Source organism: Megalopta genalis, chromosome 14 (assembly GCF_051020955.1).
Source record: "Megalopta genalis isolate 19385.01 chromosome 14, iyMegGena1_principal, whole genome shotgun sequence".
Lineage (NCBI taxonomy): Eukaryota > Metazoa > Arthropoda > Insecta > Hymenoptera > Halictidae > Megalopta > Megalopta genalis.
Window position 1 is genome coordinate 10,162,962 of NC_135026.1, and position 22,324 is coordinate 10,185,285.

At 38.2% G+C, this 22,324-nt stretch overlaps 1 protein-coding gene across 2 annotated transcripts in view; it reads right to left on the reverse strand.

The window, feature by feature from the left end:
- Window positions 1-22,324, reverse strand: part of stan (protocadherin-like wing polarity protein stan) — a 51,215-nt gene that overhangs the window by 12,330 nt on the left and 16,561 nt on the right. For both annotated transcript variants that reach the window (XR_013034787.1, XM_076526261.1), the window contains exon 3: window positions 1,042-1,603. Coding sequence is in view for 1 of the 2 variants with exons in the window: in XM_076526261.1 (XP_076382376.1) it covers window positions 1,042-1,484 (443 nt within the window). In the remaining variant the exon portion in view is untranslated. The remainder of the gene's footprint in view (window positions 1-1,041; window positions 1,604-22,324) is intronic.

Sequence of the window (22,324 nt, forward strand, 5' to 3'; positions counted from 1 at the left end):
GGACACTATCTACCTGCTCGGCTCGCAATGATTTCAATTTATCACGGATAAATCATTTAATCAAACTATAAATCCTTTGAGCAAAATATTATTTCGAAAATAACAACGATCTTCTTGCTCGGCGATTTTCCTGCGACCTGTCCTCTGGTCAGTTACCGAACTATATACAGTGTGGATCAAGAGAAACAGAATACTTTTTTTCGGTTGGCATGAAGGATGAAGGAAAGTTCCAAAAATGAAATGATATCGTCATTTTGAACGGTTTCGATAAATTGTCTGGTTAACGTCTTTTTTGAAGGTCATTTCGAGGTCATCGATGTTCTCTTAAACGACGCAATGGACTCTTAACGTCATCGTGTGATGGCTAGTGCCGAGAAGAGCTTGGCTACCATGAGCGCTATGACCTTAAAATGACCTTAGAATTTCCCCCGTAACTACCCTCTCGGAAAAGTTAAGGAGTTGAAATTTTGCACACAAGGGTTTTTCTTGGTCACCTATCGATCAGTGTAATGTGCGTTAAAAACCGCTAACGGCAAGTTTGACCATTTTTATAATGCAACATGCAACGATCTACTAAGGTAATGAAGCCGATTACTGTGGGCTGACCAATTGCTGTGCTTTTGATTTGTTCTCTAATTAACTTTATATTTTCAATTTTTTTATTCTTCCAATTTGTTTTTTTTTAACTTTTTAAAATTCGATTAATTTGTTTATTATCGAATTTCAGTATTCTTTTATTTCGTTTATCTTCGAATTTTTGTATCCTTTCGTTTCGTTCATCTCTGAATAAAACAATGTAATACGTGATATTCGATAAATATAAAGTTCACTGGCCCGAAACAAAGGCACAGCAATTGGTCACCCCACATTAACCGACACCACTATCCCACGAGCTTATTAATATTTCAGATTTCTTAGTTCCAAGGAGTAGAAACGAAAACGAATTTCGTTCGAATGTGAAAAGCTGACAAATCGAATTTTGGCCAGAAACTATAGTCTCCCAGACCACGTTGCACCACCAGTAAAACGTCCTCGACTCACCTGTCAGCGCTGGGCATGGCATAGGATGCCAGCGTCTCCGCCATCCACCCTCTGGTCGCGGCTAGATCTCGGTTTTCACCGCCGCAGCCGGTGATCAGTATCCTTAGCGGTAAACTGTAATAGTCGATCGTCGGCCTGCCCAATCTAGAGCTCGTCGAATCCACGTAGAACGTGAAGACCCTCGGGTACTGGAGTCCGTCGCAGCTCAAAGGTCGCGCCAAGGTGACGCGACCGTTGTGCGGATGTACCTTGAGGAGCTTCCTGGCGAACCAGGCGGTTCGTTCGTTCGAGACCTCGTATTTCCGGCGACCGCCCAATTGGGGCACGCCGGCCTCGAACACCACGGTGCCAGCCGGAGTGCTGGAAGACAGCACTGCCAAGTAGGCGTCGCTCAGGGTCCACAAGGACGCGAGGATCGGCAGGACCCATTTCCACCTAGCCATTGCTGCCGCCCTCTTACTGCGCCTGCTCGTGACCTTCCCTCGAAAACGAGCGTCCCATCTCCGCGGAGTCGTTGCTGGTGCCGCGGGCCTCCTCAACTCGCCGCCATCTTGTGTCTCACCTGCAACAGTTACCACACGACGTTGTAGTGTACAATTCGGGTTTGTGCTCATTCAGTTACGTGACTTAATTACACTGTATTTCAATTATATTTTAACTCACACACACACACACACACACACACACACACACACACACACACACACACACACACACACACACACACACACACAATTACGATGTATTTCGATTACATTGTATTTCAATTACATTTTATTTCAATTACATTGTACCTCAATTACATTGTACCTCAATTATATTGTACCTTAATTACATCGTACCTCAATTATATTGTACCTCAATTACATTGTATTTCAATTACATTGTACCTCACACAATTACATTATATCCCAGCTTGACATAACCTTGACATAACCTTCACATGACCTTGACATAACCTTGACATAACCTTCACATGACCTTCACATGACCTTGACATATCCTTGACATAACCTTGACAATACCTTGAACTGTGTTCGGACACGGAATTATTTAAATTAAAATATCATTTACGTACTTTGTTGATCTTCACTGTACACATTGCTAAAAATTTCATATGTTGACCTTGACATATCCTTCACATAACCTTGACATAACATTGACATAACCTTGACAATACCTTGAACTGCGTTCGGACACGGAATTATTTAAATTAAAATACCATTTACGTACTTTGTTGATCTTCACTGTACACATTGCTAAAAATTTCATATGTTGACCTTGACATAACCTTCACATAACCTTCACATAACCTTGACATATCCTTCATATAACCTTGACATAACATTGACATAGCCTTGACAATACCTTGAACTGTGTTCGGACACGGAATTATTTAAATTAAAATATCATTTACGTTCAAAAGTTCTTAATTTAGTTATTTAACTGAGCCTACAAAGGAAATTTAAAAAATTCGTTTTGTAGATCTTGACAAGTTATATGCATGTTAAAAATTTCACCGAAATCGGTTGACCTTCGTACGAGCTACAAACAATTAAAAAAATCGCAAAAATCGCAGCACGCGTCAAACTGGTTCCTGCGTCATCTACTTTAGCAACTAACAAAACAATCAAATGACGAAAAACAAAACAGCACAAAACACTGTTAGACTAAACACGAGCCTAACTATACGTTGGATAATGAAGGATTGATGCATTTTTTCTGGAGACGTGGAACATCGAAAAAAATGGGATTTTCCAGTTTGCCACGTGGAAGAATCGAGCGGACGACGCTTTAATCAAATGCATAACTCTTCAAATGAATAATTCGCCCTTGCACCGGCCACGAAGAGAACCCGTTTCCTGTTGTTGGACTCGCCGAGCAGCGAGAGAGCGTTCGTTAACGTCGTCGCTCCATATCGTCGTCGAGTGAGTCGCCCGAGAATGCCGGCAGACGGTTTTCTTGCGCAGAAAATCTTTCACGCGAGTGTGAGAATGCGATACCCGGCGTGAAACGTGGGAACAAAACGATTTCCGTTCGTTTCACCCTCTTTGTTCTTTCATTCGTTCCGTTCTAGCGCGGTGAATTCGTTGACCCTGCACTCTCGTCGTCTCTGGTCGCAACAGTTTGCTTAATCGCAAATGTCCGATTACATTGGCAAACGGATTCAATGATTTTTTATTCGGGACGTCTCGGCGATGGTTGACGAATCGAATCTTCAATGACGCCACGATCGTATCTTGTTGCATCGACGCGCTTGGTAATTAGGGGTAAGTGTTGGTATTACTGCGGTTTCTCAATGATGGCGAACTTTGATATATAATATATAATATGTAATAATAAAAAAATAATATTATATATTATAATATTATAATAATTATTATAATATAATTATATTATATATTATATATTTTTATATATTTATTATTATATATTTATAGAGAGAGATATCTCTCCCTCTCTGAGACTCTCTCTCTCTCTCTCTCTCTCTCTCTATATATATATATATATATAATAGTAAATATATAAAAAAATATATAATATATAATATAATTATATTATAATAATAATTATAATATTATAATATATTATAATAATTACATATAAATATATAATAATGAAATATATATATATATATTACGCAAATCTATACATATAGATCTATAAATTTGCGTGCTGACACCGGAATCCATGCAAAACAACGATGCATCACTGTACAATTTGTCGTTGCCGGAGCCAACGTAATCAGCACCGAGTTCTCAGCCAAAACACACGCGGAATCACACCTGGCCTATTAATGAAATTTCTTGAAAACCAGATTGAATCCGTCCATTTAATTCTCTGATATATGAAATCGTAACCGGCGGAACAAGATTTGTTCGCGAATTGCTCCGGTATGCGGGATTGGTTGGTCCAATGTCGCAAAACCGTCGGTCGAATCGGAAAAGCGAGCTCGTGTAACGAACCGGTCGCGCGGAACGCAGACATAATTCCGCGATGCCCGCTGTAGGATCCCGTGATTGCACGTCGCGATCTCTGGATCGCTCCTCGTAAAAAACAGTTTATACGCTCGGCCGTCTTCTGGCTTGTGCGCTCAAAACGCGTAATCGTTGCAAAAGGCGGGCCCGGCAGGTCGTTTCGAACACGGTTATTCGAAAGAAAAATTGCTCCCGCGTTGTCTCGCGCTCTACCTTTTTTTTTTATCACTCAATGATAATCCTTCCATCTTCACCCTCTCTTTCTCTCCCTCTATTTCTTACGCTCTATAATGTTATTCTATTTCTCTTTCTCTCTCTCTCTCTGTTGCTTTCATTTTTTTCCTTTATCTCACCCTCCCCCTCTCTCTCTCTCTTGCTTTCATTTTTTCCCTTTATCTCTCCCTCCCTCTCCCCCTCTCTACCTCCATCTACTTTTTATAATTTTTCTTTTATTTCTCTCTCTCTCTCTCTCTCTCTCGCTTTCATTTTTTCCCTTTATCTCTCCCTCCCTCTCCCCCTCTCTACCTCCATCTACTTTTTATAATTTTTCTTTTATTTCTCTCTCTCTCTCTCTCTCTCTCTCTCTCTCTCTTGCTTTCATTCTTTTCCTTTATCTCTCCCTCCCTCTCCCTCTCTCTACCTCCCTCTACTTTTTATAATTTTTCTTTTATTCCTCTCTCTCTCTCTCTCTCTCTCTCTCGTACGCGCGCTTTCCCTTCGGCTTAGTTTTTTATCACCCCCACCCTCTCTCTCTCCACCCTTTTAATTCTTACGCTCTATAATTCTGCTACTATTTTTTTGCACTCTCCTTGCCGTCTCTCTCTCTCGCTTTCCTCTTTGCTTTTCTTTCTCTCTCTCTCTCTCTCTCGCTTTCCTCTTTGCTTTTCTTTCTCTCTCTCTCTCTCTCTCTCTCTCTCTCTCTCTCTCTCTCGTACGCGCGCTTTCCCTTCGGCTTAGTTTTTTATCACCCCCACCCTCTCTCTCTCCACCCTTTTAATTCTTACGCTCTATAATTCTGCTACTATTTTTTTGCACTCTCCTTGCCGTCTCTCTCTCTCGCTTTCCTCTTTGCTTTTCTTTCTCTCTCTCTCTCTCTCTCGCTTTCCTCTTTGCTTTTCTTTCTCTCTCTCTCTCTCTCTCTCTCTTCCGTTCTCTTTACATACAAGTCTCTTTCCATTTCTCTCTATATCTATACAGGGTGTCCCACCTAAGTTGACCATCTTGAATATTTCGTTTATCTTTTGTGATAGAAAAATATGACAGGGGAAAAACATTATTTTATTCGAAGAGCTCAATGCTGAAATAGGATAGAAATTTTTCTCTAGATCGTAGTTTTCGAGATTTCAAGGTCATCGGAGTTTCTTTATATAGAATTACGTCTTTTCAGCATCGTAATGCGATAGCTATTCGAAGGAACACATCTTGTTGTGTGAATAATTCTTTTTTAAGGGTCATATTTTTCGAGACATAAGATATAAATACGAACTGTTTCTTGAGTACCATTAATTTTGTTAACAATTCGTTCCTATCTATCAAACAATGTACTGTCGCCGCTGTTCTGTACTGATCTCACTGTCCTCTTTTGTCCGTTTTAGTATATTATTATTTATTATTGTTATTATTATTACTTTTGTCCGTCTTAGTATATTATTGTTATTTATTATTGTTATTATTACTATTGTTGCTATTATTACTTTTATCACTACTATCAATTATTGTTTCTGATTTGTCTTTTCTATTGCTATTTAATTAATATTTATTATCATTATAATTTTTACTTTGTTATTTCTTATATATTATATATCTTTCTATTGTTTGTAAATCTTCTTAAACTTTTTATATATACATATCTCTCTCTCTCTTTCTCTTTCTCTCTCAGTCGAACAGTTACATTTTCGCGCTGCATCTGCTCCGGGATCGTTAAACCGGACAACGATCGGCATTCCTTTGCTCCGCGCAGCAGCGATTTCTTTCTAACGAGCTTTTTTCGAAACTGAGTATGCAAATCACAACGCCGTTACGGATTCGCACGCCGCTTATGGAAAGGCTGATCTCTGGGATCGATCAGTTATCTGCGAACTTCATTTCCGCCATTCTCGCTTTTATTTTAATAATCTCTGCCATAAATTGGAAACAGTTGTTTGACGTCAGCCTCGTGGAAGGATGCGATGATGGATCGTTTTCTTCGAACGTTCCAGGGAAGCATTTATTATCTTGTTCTTTCTTTCTTTATTTCTTTATTTATTTATTTATTTATTTCACGGGTAAGAGAACCCGTTGTACGAACTTTAACGAATGCGGCAATATTTATTATATTTAATAATCGGTTTGGTAGATCTGATTTATGTTAGATATTTCCTTACATATTATGTTGAATATTTTGTTTGATATTATGTCACATATTTTGTTAGATATTGTGTTAGATATTATATTAGAATCGAAAAGTTCAAATTACCATCCGATTATGGTAATATCTGTAACATTGAGCAACGTTGCATATTGACCACTTTTATAAAATAGGTGAAATTGATCCGAAAATTTTAATGTCCTGAAATAAGGTAAAATTATGTCCATTCATAATGCTTATACTCGTTTGAGGTGAGAGTATGGCACAGACTACAATGGCATTAAATCCAATCTCACTTGTTTTAGAAACATAAAATATTCTCTTTTCACGTTTCGAGTGCTCATGCTAAATTAAGTTTCTAATCGAATATTTTTGGACAGATAGCAATCGATTTTTCTAGTACAGGTATTTTATCTGCAGATTCTCAAAAAATTTTGGTTTTGCACATGTCAAAGTCCTAATTACATTGTCACCGAAAAAGACCTTTCGATTCTTTTATATCAGACTATATACATTAGTGCAATATTGTAAATTTGTTGGTATACGTTGGTATATAAAAGTTTGTTCAGTATCTCGTTTAGTAAACAGTACAGGTGATATTAATTAAGCATAAAATTAGCTGCAACGGTTTGCAGCTTCATGCGTGGGACAATGTTTGAATACAATTATTTTTCCTCGTAGTTCTGTTCGAACTACCTACGAACATAATGCTATATCGCTGTAAAAATATTCTTGAAGACCAAATAAATCTAAATGCGATCGAACTAAACCGGAACATAATAATTTAAACGTCTCGACGCATTTAAACGATACACTTGCTGCATTATAAAACCTAATTTTCGATACTATAAGCAATGCCAATTAGATTCATTATATGTTTATGAAAGGGAGAAGATTGTAAGAGAAAGTTACACCGAGATCACGAACATCATTTTGAAGAACATAAAACAGAATCATTTAGTAGCAATTCATTGCGTATGTACCGTAACTCAATATTTAAAGAAACTATTTTGCATAGGTATTGGCAAAAAAAGTTTCATGTATTTTCAGTTATTTTCATCTTATTTTTATAATTGCAACACCAATGGATAGCTGAGATTCTTTCGATTAAAATGAGCCCAAACACGATGGAAATCGCCGGACTACATTTATCGAAGAGATTATTATTATACAGGGTGGGTCACGAAACTCAAACAACGTGGAATTAGTTGATCTTGAAAACTTGAAGAAACCAATGTATTTAACAATTTTTCATAAAAAAAACATCATTCAGAAGCTATCTCAAATGTGTTTAGTTACGCGATTTACCCTATATATATTGCTTATTAATTGATCCGAGAAGAGCTTAAATTAATCCGAATTACGTCGCGTTAGGATTCATTTTAATCGGAAGAATCTCAGCAATCCATTGATGATACAATTATAAAAATCAGGCAACTATTATTGAAAATGAAATGATCTTTATTTACACATATTTTTTTGCTAGATACGATGTCCCTTTAAATGCCATACCTTGACTATCGCGGCTCGACGTACCACACATCTCGCTTCCGCTCGTTATATCGGTTCTCTTACTTTATCGCGCCGTGCTCGAGTTAGTTCTTGGAAGAAAAATCTGTCCTGTACGTTTATTTATGTATATGCTGGCACCGAATCCAAGTAAATTTCACTGCAGTTACTTATAACGTGGTATGCGAGAAGAATTGTAGAATTTCGCAACTGTGCTAAGGATTGGGTTGGCAACTAAGTAATTGCCGATTTCAGTTATAGATGTCTCTCACTCCCATTTTTATGATATCCGTAAATGTTATATTATAAAATTATTATTATTATTATTACGTTATTTTTTATTATCCGTGAATGTTAGCAACTGGACAAATTGAATGCAGCGGTCAAGGAAAAGCGACCAGAATCGGTCGATCGTAAAGGTGTCATTTTCCAGCAGGACAATGCTAGGCCGCACACGTCTTTGTCCACTCGGCAAAAATTGATGGATATCGGTTGGGAATTGATGTTACACCCACCATATAGCCCTGATCTCGCGCCATCGGATCACCACTTATTTCGATCCCTGGACAACTCCCTTCGTGGTAAAACTTTTAACGATGACGACGCTGTAAAATCTCACTTAACTCAGTTTTCGGCCGAAAAGGATCAGACTTTCTACGAGCGTGGAATTTTCAAGTTGTCAGAGAGATGGCAAAAGGTCATCGAACAAAATGGAAAATACATTACAGATTAAACTTCGTTCCAAGTAAAAAAAATGTTTATTTCATTGAACAAATCGGCAATTACTTAGTTGCCAACCCAATATTAGGTCTACCGGAAAGTTCTGTCTGATAATGTCATTGCAAATTTCAATAGATATGCACATATTCATTTGAGACATATATTTTTGAAAAATGTTGCTCACAAATTGCCGTCACGCTGGCAAGAGGCCATAAGTAACGACGGAAATGATATTGTACAATATAAATATTACTAAATTTATGAAAAATCTATTATTTCCTTTCATTTCTTAAACGGACAGAATTTTCCGGTAGATCTAATAGATTGCAAAGTCACATACGAATATGCTAGAAATATATGACGTTACAATTTACAGGTTAACATTTTGGACGAGATGAACAATGTACTTTCGTGGATAGTCCGTGGTGGGTTTCGGTTCCCTGTGTTCCATATTCAATCTCGGATGATCAAAGACAGCATACCGTGGGGAAAAGCGTGTCGGTCATGGTAGCGAAAGAAAAAACCGCAAGAATGTGTAGTGTTCCAGACAATAAAAGATGCCAAAAGGAAGCGTGTAACAGTTACGTTAAATTACGTTCGCTTCCGTGTACAGTTAACGTCGCACGTGTAGGCTTATCTCCTGTTTCCTTATTATTATTATTACTTGTGACCACATGTTTATTTCCTTTGCAACAACAGTGTGATTTGACGTTTGCTACTGACAGTTGTGGTACGTAAATAAGCAACACACCTTATGCACTACGTGCATATATACCGGGTGGTCGATCATAAACGTCCAAGTAAATTGTATCTCGTAAATGATTGATGCTATAAAGTGCGCATAAGTTATAATTTTTTATTTCACGAGTTATGAAGGTCAACTTAATTTTTTTAAATGGACACAGCATCTTTCGTGCATACTTAGTTAGTAGAGGACGTTTGCAGTCAAAATGATATCTTGTTAAAAACTACTATTATGCATCGTTAAGATAATCAGCGTCTGGAATATTGTTTATTCGGTTACAAGCTCTTTAACATTCAGTTATCAAAAAAAAAAAAAATAAAGAAGTTTCATAAGTATACAGATTTCTCACTTTATTAAAGGCACTTGGTAAGATCAGATCTGATTAAAAAATATTTCATACAAAAACTTATGCTTTCCTTAAATCGAGTAAATTTTCGTATTTAATATTTTCCCTGGAAATGCGTTGTTTTTGAGATATTTAGATTTAAAATTTTCGAATGAACATACAAACTTTTAGTCTAAGTATCTCAAAAACAAAGGTCCATTTTGACAAATCCTGTTAGAGTTTTTCGATACCAGATACAACGTAACTTTAGTAACTTTAACCCGTTCCCGTTTCAAAAGCGATTTCAACGATCGTATGTTACCCTTGTTAGCCTCGGTGCACTCGATGCATTGAAAATATTCACGTCAAACCGCTCGGCCCATAAGTTTCATTGACTTCGGATAAATCTTGTATTCCGATCGTCGAAGGTCGGCGCAAACATTCTTGCCTCGAACGTCCTTCTGCTATCTCGGTGCCAACTTCTCGGAGCTAATAGTTGGGTTAATCTTCGTTCCGTTCCCTCCCATTTCCTACAGCATCTCTCTCCGCGTTCTGTCCGCGCACTTCCTCCTTCATACATTCGCCTCGCTTGCAACAAGCAACGCCGTCTTTCGCTAAGGCCGCAACCATTGCGTGCTGATTTATTTGGCACTGTTCTGGGAAACGTGCTGGGAATTTGCCTAGATACCGATCTCCTTTTAATCCTTAACCCTTAAATGCATGATTTTTTGTTTTGAATTTTAAAAAATCGTTTTTTATAGGAATGTAGTCATAGGTTACGTAAAAAATAAATTAAAAAATCTAGGTAATAATATTGAGTATTTATTTCGAAAAAAAGTTGTATGTAGACTTTTGGCAACAATATGCGTTTATTACTAAAATTATTGTAGACGTGAACAAATGGTCATGTATTTATATTATCTATTAGTATAGGAATTTTCACATTATTTATAAATGAAATGCAGCAAAGCAATTGCGATATTTGTTGTGACACAAAGCAATTTTTGAACTCGGAAAAGGAAAATATCTCTCCAAGTAACACATTGAAGGTTATCACCCACCATATTCAAATGTCAAAAAACATATAACTTACTCGCCAAAAGTAATGTCAAGTATTTTATTTCACACATGGTCCATTGTCTATTGTTATGAACGTGTGTTCGGAAACGCACATACTCAGGTTTTTGAATAAAATTAAGTGGAACTGGAATGTAGACAATTGGCAACAATATGCATTTAAGGGTTAAAGAAGCCACCAAGTTGTGTTTCTCGAAATCGCGTTTACCTGCGAGACCAAAATTCACTATCGCAGTGAGCAATTATTCAAGAACTGTTCCAGACTGTTCCCAATTGGCTCCAATCTTTTCTGAATTATGTATTCGAAACTGATCAGAATTGTTTTGCTATTGCTCAAACGTGTTCAAATTTCTTTAAACGTTATGTCAAGGTTATTTGAAACAAACAAAAAATAAAAGCTTTTTGAAACAAATTATTTGTTTCAATTTGTTTCAAAAAGTTTTTCGAACTCTTCGACACTTCTTAAAACTGTTTAAAACTGCTCAAAATCGTTCCAAACTGTTCACACAACTCTTCGAAACTGCTTCAAATTACTCTAAATCGATCCAAACCGTTTCAAACGTGATCAAAATTGTTCCAAACTGTTCAAAGGTCTTAAAAATAGCTTCAAATTATTCTAAATTGCACCGATAAGTTCCAAATTATTCCAAATTGATTCAAACTAGTCAAACTTGATCAAAACTAGTCCAATCTGATGAAATTGTTCTAAACTGAACAAAACTGTTTCAAACTGTTTTCAACATTGTCCCAATATGTTCCAAATTTTTGAAGATTGTTCTAAATTGATTCTAACTGGTCCAAATCGATCAAATCTATTCCAGTCTGATAAAAACTGTTCCAGACTGTTCCCAATTGGCTCCAATCTTTTCTGAATTATCTATTCGAAACTGATCAGAATTGTTTTGCTATTGCTCAAACGTGTTCAAATTTCTTTAAACGTTACGTCAATGTTATTTGTTTCAAATAATCATTGATTCAAATTATTTGTTTCAATTTGTTTCAAAAAACTTTTCGAACTCTTCGACACTTCTTAAAACTGTTTAAAACTGTTCAAAATCGTTCCAAACTGTTCACACAACTCTTCGAAACTGCTTCAAATTACTCTAAATCGATCCAAACCGTTTCAAACGTGATCAAAATTGGTCCAAACTGTTCAAAGGTCTTAAAAATAGCTTCAAATTATTCTAAATTGCACCGATAAGTTCCAAATTATTCCAAATTGATTCAAACTAGTCAAACTTGATCAAAACTGGTCCAATCTGATGAAATTGTTCTAAACTGTACAAAATTGCTTCAAACTGTTCAACATTGTCCCAATATGTTCCAAATTTTTCAAGACTGTTCTAAATTGATTCTAACTGGTCCAAATCGATCAAATCTATTCCAGTCGGATAAAAACTGTTCCAAACTGTACGAAACTATTCCAAAACATTCTAAATTCTCCCAACATGTTCCAAATTGTTCTAAACAATTCGAAATAGACTCTAATTGATAAATATTGTACCAAAATGATAAAAATTGACCCAACCTTTTCGAAACTCTTCAAAGCTACTTCGGTATGTTTCAAATTAATCCAAACTGTTCAAAATCGTTTCATATTGCTGCTTCAGACTATTCTATATTGTCCCAATATGTTCCAAATGTTCCAAAACTGTACCAAATTGATTCTAACTGATCAAAACCGATCAAATCTATTCCAGTCTGACAAAAATTGTTCAAAACTGTTCAAAACATTCTAAATTCTCCCAAAACATGTTCCAAATTGTTCTAAACAAGTTGAAATTTCGATCGAATCGATAAAAATTGTACCAAATCGATAAAAATTGACCCAACCTGTTCGAAACTCTGCAAATCTTCTTCGATATATTCCAAATTGATCCAAACCGTTCCATACCGCTCAAAACTGCTTCACACTATTCTAAATCGATTCAAACTGATCAAATCTGTTTATAACTGTTCCAAAGGTTTTGAAACCGTTCCCGAACTGTCTCGGGGCTGCTTCAAGCTACTTCGAACTTCGTTGATTTGTCGGGAACTATCAAATCGAGGAGCAGGCAAAAGATCTCGCGATCGAACGACTTCGCCCCTCTGCTGCGAAATTTTAGGAAACATCGTCCTCTGATCCTCGTCGGGCTTCAAGAGTCTCGAACAGCCCTCAAGTCATCCGAGATCGTCGGCTCAAGGAACCAATCCATCTCGATGCACATCATACTACAAACCGATTCGAAGCTTTCCACTAGCAAGTAAACGAGGACGGCTCGTGGAACCTCGTACGGCTGGCATGCAACCGACGGTATCTTAACGCGATTATTTGTATTCGTTCAAGATTGTTGACTCGGCAACCAATCCATCTCGATTTCCACGATACCACAAAGGGATTCGATCGGCAAGCAAATAAACGATCCGAAGGCCCTTCTGGTGGCCGTGCTACCAAGGTTCCCGAAGGGACTTCAGAAGTCTCGGTTTCTCGAGTCTCCTCGAGACGGCGCGCGGTGTGTGCTTTGAAAGGAACGCTGCCGGAGGAGTCAGGGGACTCGTACTCGGGCTGGAGGAGCAGGTCGTTAACGGCGACGAGTGGAAACGCGTTTAAGAATACGGAGAGGACGGCGAGCGTGAGTGCGCTCGCGCGTCCGCAATGAGTATCTTCCCGTCCCGCTTGTTTTATTGCGCGAGGGAATCGCTGCTCGACTCGACTCGGCTCGGCAAGCCTCGGTCCCAAAGATCGCGGGGCTAGTTGACCGTAGCCGGAGCACGGGATAGGCCTCTCTTCCTTCGCCGGCACCGGCGTTGCACCCCGGCCACCCCGCGTCGGGCCCCGCGAAGGCTAGCCGATCCGGTTTGACCAATCCAAACGAATGGCGCATCGGCACGAACCAATCGAACCGGCCGAGGTAGACAACGGACCCAGGGGCTGGCTGCTCTCTTGCCTCCCGCAGAACAAAATAACGCGAGGCCTACGGAAAAAGAACGGAAAAAGAAGCGGCCGAGGTGATGGCCATGGACGCTGGTGTTTAAAGCCGCACGGGCACCGCGGATGCCGTCCAAGAGGACGCGTGTATGATCTCTGCTGAGAGTGCCAAGCCTCGGCGGACACCGATCGAGTCGTCGTTCTCCGGTGCACGGTCGCTCCTGTTTCTCTAAAAAATAATAATTTCTCGAAAAATCCGATGATGAAAAATACTACGTAAATTTTGATCAACTTTTTTTGAAAAACTGACCGCTCTGTCACAGTGATCCCTCGAAAAGCTACGAAAAACTGGAGAAAATGCAATTCTGAAGAATGTAACGGCAAAAAACTGCTGCAGTACTTACTATGTAGCAACATTGTAGTACAAGTCAGCTATAGTTATATTATTATTATTATAGTACAAGTGTCGAGCTATAGTTTTCAATGAATTTGCTAATTGTTAGCATTAATTTCAATTCTGAAAGTTTATTGATTTTTAGTATATTAATAAAAAGATCAAAACAATGCTTATTACGAGGTGTCAGATTTTTCAGACCGAATGTTACATCTTTCATGACATATTCAAATTCAGCAAGCCCAAAAACATAAGAATAACGATTTTCGTAAATATTGTATGAAAACGGACTCTTGTACCACAGTGGTCGAATTTACCAAAAGAAACTGGACAAAATGCAGTTTTAAAAAATATGATAACAGAAACATGTTGTAGTATATCTTTTTTCTTTTCTCTTTTTTGATATCAAAGACAATCCGATTCCCATAGAAATCGTACGATATTACGAATCTTGGCCAACTTTTTGAGAAAAAGGACTATTGTCGATTTTCAAAGTATATACCCTGTCAGTGTAAAAAGTATTCGTACACCGAATTTCAGATTCTTGACAAATCGTCGATATTTGAAATGTAATTTCGTAAAAGAAAGTCATATTATCTTAAATCTGGAGTTATCTTAAAGCATGAAGTTTCCACCAGCGCAATTTTTCGATCGGTTCTTCGTACGATGCTTTCACAGCTCGCAACAAATGGGAAAATGAACACTTAGATCTACTCGAAAATGTTACAAATTCGAACATTTCCAAACCGTTGACAATTTATTTTCATGAGTAAATTTACGACTGTTTTGTAGATTGAAGTATCCCCTTTTGCAATAACCTCTCAAAACCATGTGGTTTTTTTTAACCAAACAATTTGTTCCTTAAGCATTTTAGCGTAGCAGCAAAAAGATGTACACTTTTACAAATACACATTTCAGAGCATCAAATGCCGTTCGAAATGTTCAAATATCGTGCATGACTTTTAAGATGTACAGGGTGTCCCAAGATTATGTTACTTCCAAGAAATGGATTCTTGAGATCATTTGAGGTAACTTTTTCCTTAGCGAAAATGCAACCCGCGGCTTTGTTTACAAATTATTAACGAAAAACAGTGACCAATGAGCGGCGAGCTCGGACGATGCGAGGCGGCTGGGCCAACGAGAGCGGCCGAAGACCAGTTCCGCTCATTGGTTCGTCCGCCTCGCGCCAGCAGAACTCGCCTCTCATTGGTAATTGTTTTTCGTTAATAACTCGCAAACAAAGTCGCGGATTGCATTTTCGCCAAGGAAAAAATTACTTCAAATCGCCTCAGGAATCCCTCGCTTGCCGAAAGTAACATAATTTTGGAACACCCAGTATATTTCGTTACCAACTACATACGCAGTCGTGAAAGTCTCTCGTGGGCGCGTGATTTCTCCTAAAAAAAATCATTGACCCGTTAATTAGTAAGAGACTCGTTACCCTGTCTCACTTCTCGCGAAATCGACTAGAAACCCGAAGCGTCTGGCCCGCCAAGCGGGCACAGACGAGAACAAACGCGTTATTCGATCATTAAATCGGACGCCGCACGAGACAGGCCGGACTCTGAAACAGAAAGTGTGCGGGCTAATGAACAATGCTTTCGCGGAGGGACAGGCCCGAGTAAAAAGTTAAGTGAGCGGAGCGTTGTCGGATGGAAGGAAGGCTGGCCATCCAAGAACGCTTTCTTCTTCCGATCCACGGCACAGTGGTCTAAAATGAGATCCTGGCCGGACAAAATGATTTTTGTCGTTACTTTCCCCTCTACGTGAAGATGCATATGTATATTCAAAGTGCCAAAGGCACTTTTTCTATTTCGTGTTACTCGTACCTATTCATGGTCAGACAAAACTGACACACATGAATTGTGTCCTACCGAAAATCGGGACGAAATTTCCGAAAAATTTGAGACCACGTAAAGATAATTGTGAAGTATAGGGATTATGGTTAATTTCATCGATCTTTAATGTAGCTAATTTTATTGTCTCTTCACCGCTCTCTTCACCGCTTTCAGCATTAAATTGAACAATATTCTAACTGTACCATAACTATATTTTTTATTGCCATAAACTTAAATGTATACAATAGAACAAACAAACATACAATTGTAATATTTTAATGTTAAAAAAAATGTATAAAACATTATATATATTCTTATACAGAGGGAAATACATATAACTTCAGAAATCATTTCGTCCAGCTGGAATCGCGTTTTAGACCACTGTGTCACGCCGCGATCCACGAGGGAAGCCACTGAAAGGATCCGCGAGCGTGATCCGTGGAAAATGAAATTGCAGACTGGCGTGCAGAGCGCGAGGAAAAACGTGCGTCTCCACCGAACAGCCTAGCTCGACAGACAAGTTTGGACCGGGTCAGATGCGATTCGAGACCCCGGATAGACAATCCGATTCTTCTTTTCGTGTCGCGCGATGCATATTGCCGACTGAAATCGACCGATGTATTGGGCTGGCAACTAAGTAATTGCCGATTTGTTCAATGAAATAAAAAATTTCTTTTTACTTGGAATGAAGTTTAATCTGTAATGTATTTTCCATTTTGTTCGATGACCTTTTGCCATCTCTCTGACAGCTTGAAAATTCCACGCTCGTAGAAAGTCTGATCCTTTTCGGCCAAAAACTGAGTTAAGTGAGATTTTACAGCGTCATCATCGTTAAAAGTTTTACCACGAAGGGAGTTGTCCAGGGATCGAAATAAGTGGTAATCCGATGGCGCGAGATCAGGGCTATATGGCGGGTGTAACATCAATTCCCAACCAATATCCATCAATTTTTGCCGAGCGGACAAAGACGTGTGCGGCCTAGCATTGTCCTGCTGGAAAATGACACCTTTACGATCGACCAATTCTGGTCGCTTTTCCTTGACCGCTGCATTCAATTTGTCCAGTTGCTAACATTCACGGATAATAAAAAATAACATAATAATAATAATTTTATAACATAACATTTACGGATATCATAAAAATGGGAGTGAGAGACATCTATAACTGAAATCGGCAATTATTTAGTTGCCAATCCAATATATTTGCAAAACCAATAGTTGTTGTCATAATTTGTAAAATAGTATTGCAGATATTTATATTATATTGTTGTGTTTTTATTTTGGTCGCTTTTCCTTGACCGCTGCATTCAATTTGTCCAGTTGCTAACATTCGCGGATAATAAAAAATAACATAATAATAATAATAATAATTTTATAACATAACATTTACGGACATCATAAAAATGGGAGTGAGAGACATCTATAACTGAAATCGGCAATTATTTAGTTGCCAATCCAATATATTTGCAAAACCAATAGTTGTTGTCATAATTTGTAAAATAGTATTGCAGATATTTATATTATATTGTTGTGTTTTTATTTTGGTCGCTTTTCCTTGACCGCTGCATTCAATTTGTCCAGTTGCTAACATTCGCGGATAATAAAAAATAACATAATAATAATAATAATAATTTTATAACATAACATTTACGGATATCATAAAAATGGGAGTGAGAGACATCTATAACTGAAATCGGCAATTATTTAGTTGCCAATCCAATATATTTGCAAAACCAATAGTTGTCATAATTTGTAAAATAGTATTGCAGATATTTATATTATATTGTTGTGTTTTTATTTTGGTCGCTTTTCCTTGACCGCTGCATTCAATTTGTCCAGTTGCTAACATTCACGGATAATAAAAAATAACATAATAATAATAATAATAATTTTATAACATAACATTTACGGATATCATAAAAATAGGAGTGAGAGACATCTATAACTGAAATCGGCAATTACTTAGTTGCCAACCCAATATATATAATTGAATCTATGTTCCGTCGAAGCGCGCGTTTCTCGAAACGTTGCGCATTACTCGAAACCGTGTTACTTTATTCCTTACGCAATCTATTCCGCAACGCTATTGCAGCATCGAGATCGATCTCGCGGATGTTCGTCTACCCAGGAAACTGCCGGCGATATTGCTAGGGATATTGAGTTTATTGCAGCCAATTGTTATTCCATACCGGATGTTTCACGAAAGTTATTACAAAGCAATATCTCCGTTATCGTTAACGATACTAAAAATGATAGAGAAGCAGATTGCATGGTTCGAAGGGACACATGTTGCGGTGGTAATAGTTTGTTTCCTGAAAGTCAAAAGGTCACATGTTTCGAGATTTCAAGGTCATAGATGTTTCTTTAAATGGAATTACATATTTCTATCAATATATCATGATAGCTGAGATCAAAACAAATCCAATGACCTGGAATAACATCACCTTCGCGTGACCTTGAGTGCGAATAAATCTTAAAATATTTATAAATGGACACGAATGTTGAAATAACTATAACAGAGAGTTCAACAATGAATAGTTTATTCGGAATAAATGTTCAAAATTATTTCCGTCGACTTCGGCACATCTTTTAATGCGGTGAAGGTGCGTCACACATCTGCTTCGTGACCGGTACAATTTAATATTGGCTACGCGGACCGGCGGCCAATCACAAGTCACGGCCGATTTCGGCGCGACAATTCAAATCACGGCGAGTGATGCGTTGCTCGGCGACTTAAGGTCACGCGAAGGTCATATTTCTATAGGTCATTGAATTCGTCTTGTTCTTAGCAATTATGATATAACAATAGAAATACGTAATCCTATTTCGAAGAAACATCGATGACCTTGAAATCTCGAAAAACGTAACCTTTAAAAGGAAATTATTTTTTACTGCAACACGTGTCCCTTCGAATCATACAATTTGTTCCAAACAATGCAACGTTAAAATAATTATGGTCACAGAAATCAAATTTCCAGACCATGGTTGCACGGGTTTATACTTCGCTTAGGGGATTTTCTGCGATGCTCGCAAGCGTCCTCGGACGGTCTCGCACATTCTTCCTTCGGTATTCCGTGGCCGGTGCACAGTGCACGCACCAGGCTTTGTATTCCATGCTCGTTTCCCGCTCACACGTCGCCGACGCGACGCTCGGATTCCCGTGAACCGTCCAGTGGAAAATGTGCGATATCGATAAACATCTTCGCGCCGGTAGATCCTTTGCTTTCGGAACAGGCATGTACCGTGATTACGCGAAATTAATTGGCCGTGTTACACGTCACGGCCGGGGATGCGCGTTAGCTTAGGTCAGCGATGGAAACATTCATCCTTCGTTTTCTGGATGAAGACTTTCGTCTCGGTGGATTCCCGCGGTAAAAGTTTCATTTTGCTCGGGCAATAATTGCAGAGGGCTATGAACGCGCGGTAAGTGAAAGGGGAGAGTTTTCTCCTACGCAGTATATAGTATATAGTATATTTCTGTATTTCTGCATCTTTTCGTAATTTTTTGACTTACATCATTTGTCAGCTGAGCGTCTCAAATATGGTATTTTATAAAAGTTTTTTTTAATTTTATTTTTTTTTATTTATAAAAGTTACTTTCAGTCTATAATTATGCACACTACTGCACAACTAATTAAGAGGTTTAGTTATATGACGAAGTATACATGATTATGACATAACCTATAACAGTTTTTTTCCCATTGAGAGGTTGTTAGGTTAGGAATCTTTTTTCTGAACCGTAGACATTGATGATATTTTGCCAGACTTGTTTGTGATCATTCAACCTGCTTTTAGGAATTGTTGTAAATTGTTCGCTGCAACAGTATCGTAATTATTATCGTCTAGTTATTTGTTAATTGAGGAAGAGTAATTTTGGAATTTATTTCTAATGATCTAAGCAATATATTATTATGAAACTTCTGAAATTTTTTTCTAGACAATTATCGCCACAAATTTGGTAATCATTTAAGCTAACCACGCTTCTTTAACAATACAATTTCTTAACAAGTCGCAACGGTGTACTTTGGCATTTTTTATTTAATAACCGGCGCACTATACTTTCATCAAATTTCGCAGATTTATTAATAAACATCTACAGGGTGTCATAAAGTTATATTATTTCCGGGAAATGAGGAGTTCCTGGGCTTATTTGAAGTAACTTTTTCCTTAGCGCAAATGCAGTTCGCGGCTTTGTTTACAAATTATTAACTTATCAATGAGTAACACACTCACTCATCGTTTGAATCAAATAATCGTCTTCATATGCATTGTTTCACACTTCTTCTGTCTTCACATCGATTTACAACAGTCTACAGGGTGTCCCAAAAATGTCTCGCAATCCGGAAATGGCGGGTTCCTCTGATCATTTGAAGCAACTTCTTCCTTCACAAAAATGTTCTCCGAGGCACCGTTAACGAGTTATTAACGAAAAAGCAGTGACCAATAAGAATCGAGTACGGCTGACGCGAGGCGGCCCAGCCAACCAGCGCGCGAAGCCCAATTCCGCTCATTGACTCGATCGCCTCGCGCCAGCCGAGCTCGCCTCTCATTGGTCGCTGTTTTTCGTTAATAACTCGTTAACGGTGCCTCGGAGAACATTTTTGTAAAGGAAAAAGTTGCTTCAAATGGCCCGAGGAACCCGCCACTTTCGGATTGCGAAACATTTTTGGGACACCCTGTATATACAGTATCAGACTCTGTACAGTACACATCAGACTCTGCCGTCCAGAGAAATAGCCTCGCGCAGAATTCAGCCGTACCTAAAAGGTTAACGAACATCTAGACTAGACTTAAAAATTTGTAGAAACAGCTTCCTTAAGTTTCAGTAATTTATTCACCGAGGCATTATCGTATTCGCGAACAGCCGGCCAACAACCCTTCGCAAAAAGTTAATAGCGATGATTAGACGAACAGAATTCTTCGCAGAAGTATTTTGGCTGTCTGGATCGAGTATCGCGCTACCAGTATCTATTTCCTCGACCGCAGGAGCGGGAGATTCCATGGCTTTCAGCGAAAGACCTATTAATTACACGACATGGGACGTTGGCCGTTCTTTCCTCCCAAAAAAAGGCTCTGGAACTCGGACCTACCAATTACTTTCGGGAGCCTGGACCTCTTCCCAGTAATGACTCACGCGTTTCGTGAGTGTTCTCCATTTTGGTCCGCATAGTGTGGTATTTGCCGGAGTTGGCCGGCGAAAAATTGATTTTATCAAACTTGTCGCAGGTAAAAATGAGTTGTTACATGGAGAAGGCAAGTAGCTGGGAAATTTACCGTTTTTAATGGTTTTTAATATTTCATAGTTTTTCGATATCGTCAAGTTGTTTTTGATTGTTTTCAATTTATTTTATACATTTCTTTAATAAATAGAATTTATTTTAATAATAGAAATTATTATTATTAGAATATATATATTAATTATTAGAATTTATTTTAATAATAGAAAAATGTTTAAAATTATTCTCACTGTGTTAAGATACCATCAATAAATAAGTCGGCACATTTTGAATTCATTAAAGAGTAAAGATAATATTTTCAATGTTTTATTAATAATATTTATTTATTCATTAATAATTCTTATTTTTATAATTACTTTTATTTGTTTATATTTATTTCTATTTGTTTGTATTTATTTGTATTTGTTTATATTAATTTTGATTTGTTTATCATCATTCTTTTTAAGGTAAAATACTCTATAAATAAGTTAGCAGGCACATTTCACACATGTTAAGTGAAAAAAAAATAATTTCGACCGGTTATATCAGGCAACTACACCACTGTGAGTCGGCTGAAAATGTTCTTCCTTTTAAGACGAAGAGATAACCGGTCGAAAAGCTAAGCCGGGTACGACATGCTAGTCGTGATCCGTCGATCAATCGAGCTACCTGTTATCTCGGAACCAGTCGACCTCGAGGCAACGCGCGGCCAGGACCACTCGTGGACTTTCGTCCGTTTTAATAAAGACATAAAAGCGTTCCAACCGCGTTTCCAGAGATCATTGATCCAATTCGGTGTTTCCTGCCGGGTCGCCGCGTCTCTTTACCCGGATTACACGGCTGCCACGTTTTTGCGAACCAGCGGCCACCTGTTCCGCCACCCTGAGAATTCACTGCGCCCATGGTTCAACGATTTTTTCGTACATTTTCAAAGTCCGATGCGCAGGAAAAAAGCAGAGCCGCAACGTCCAATTAGCTCGCCGAATTCGTTCCTAGTCAAGGGGTTCTCACCCTTCCACCCTTATCTGCTTTCCCAAATTTGGTCCGCTACACATTATAAAAAATATATAGATTTATCATAAAAAAAGCAAGATGACCTTGAAGTAGCCTTGGACATGTGTACATGTATTAGAAAACTAGTAGCACCATTTAATTCCCCACTCGAAATACTGAAGGACATGTGCCAGTTCGTTTGCTTTAAATCACGTGTCTACGAGATTTTTTACA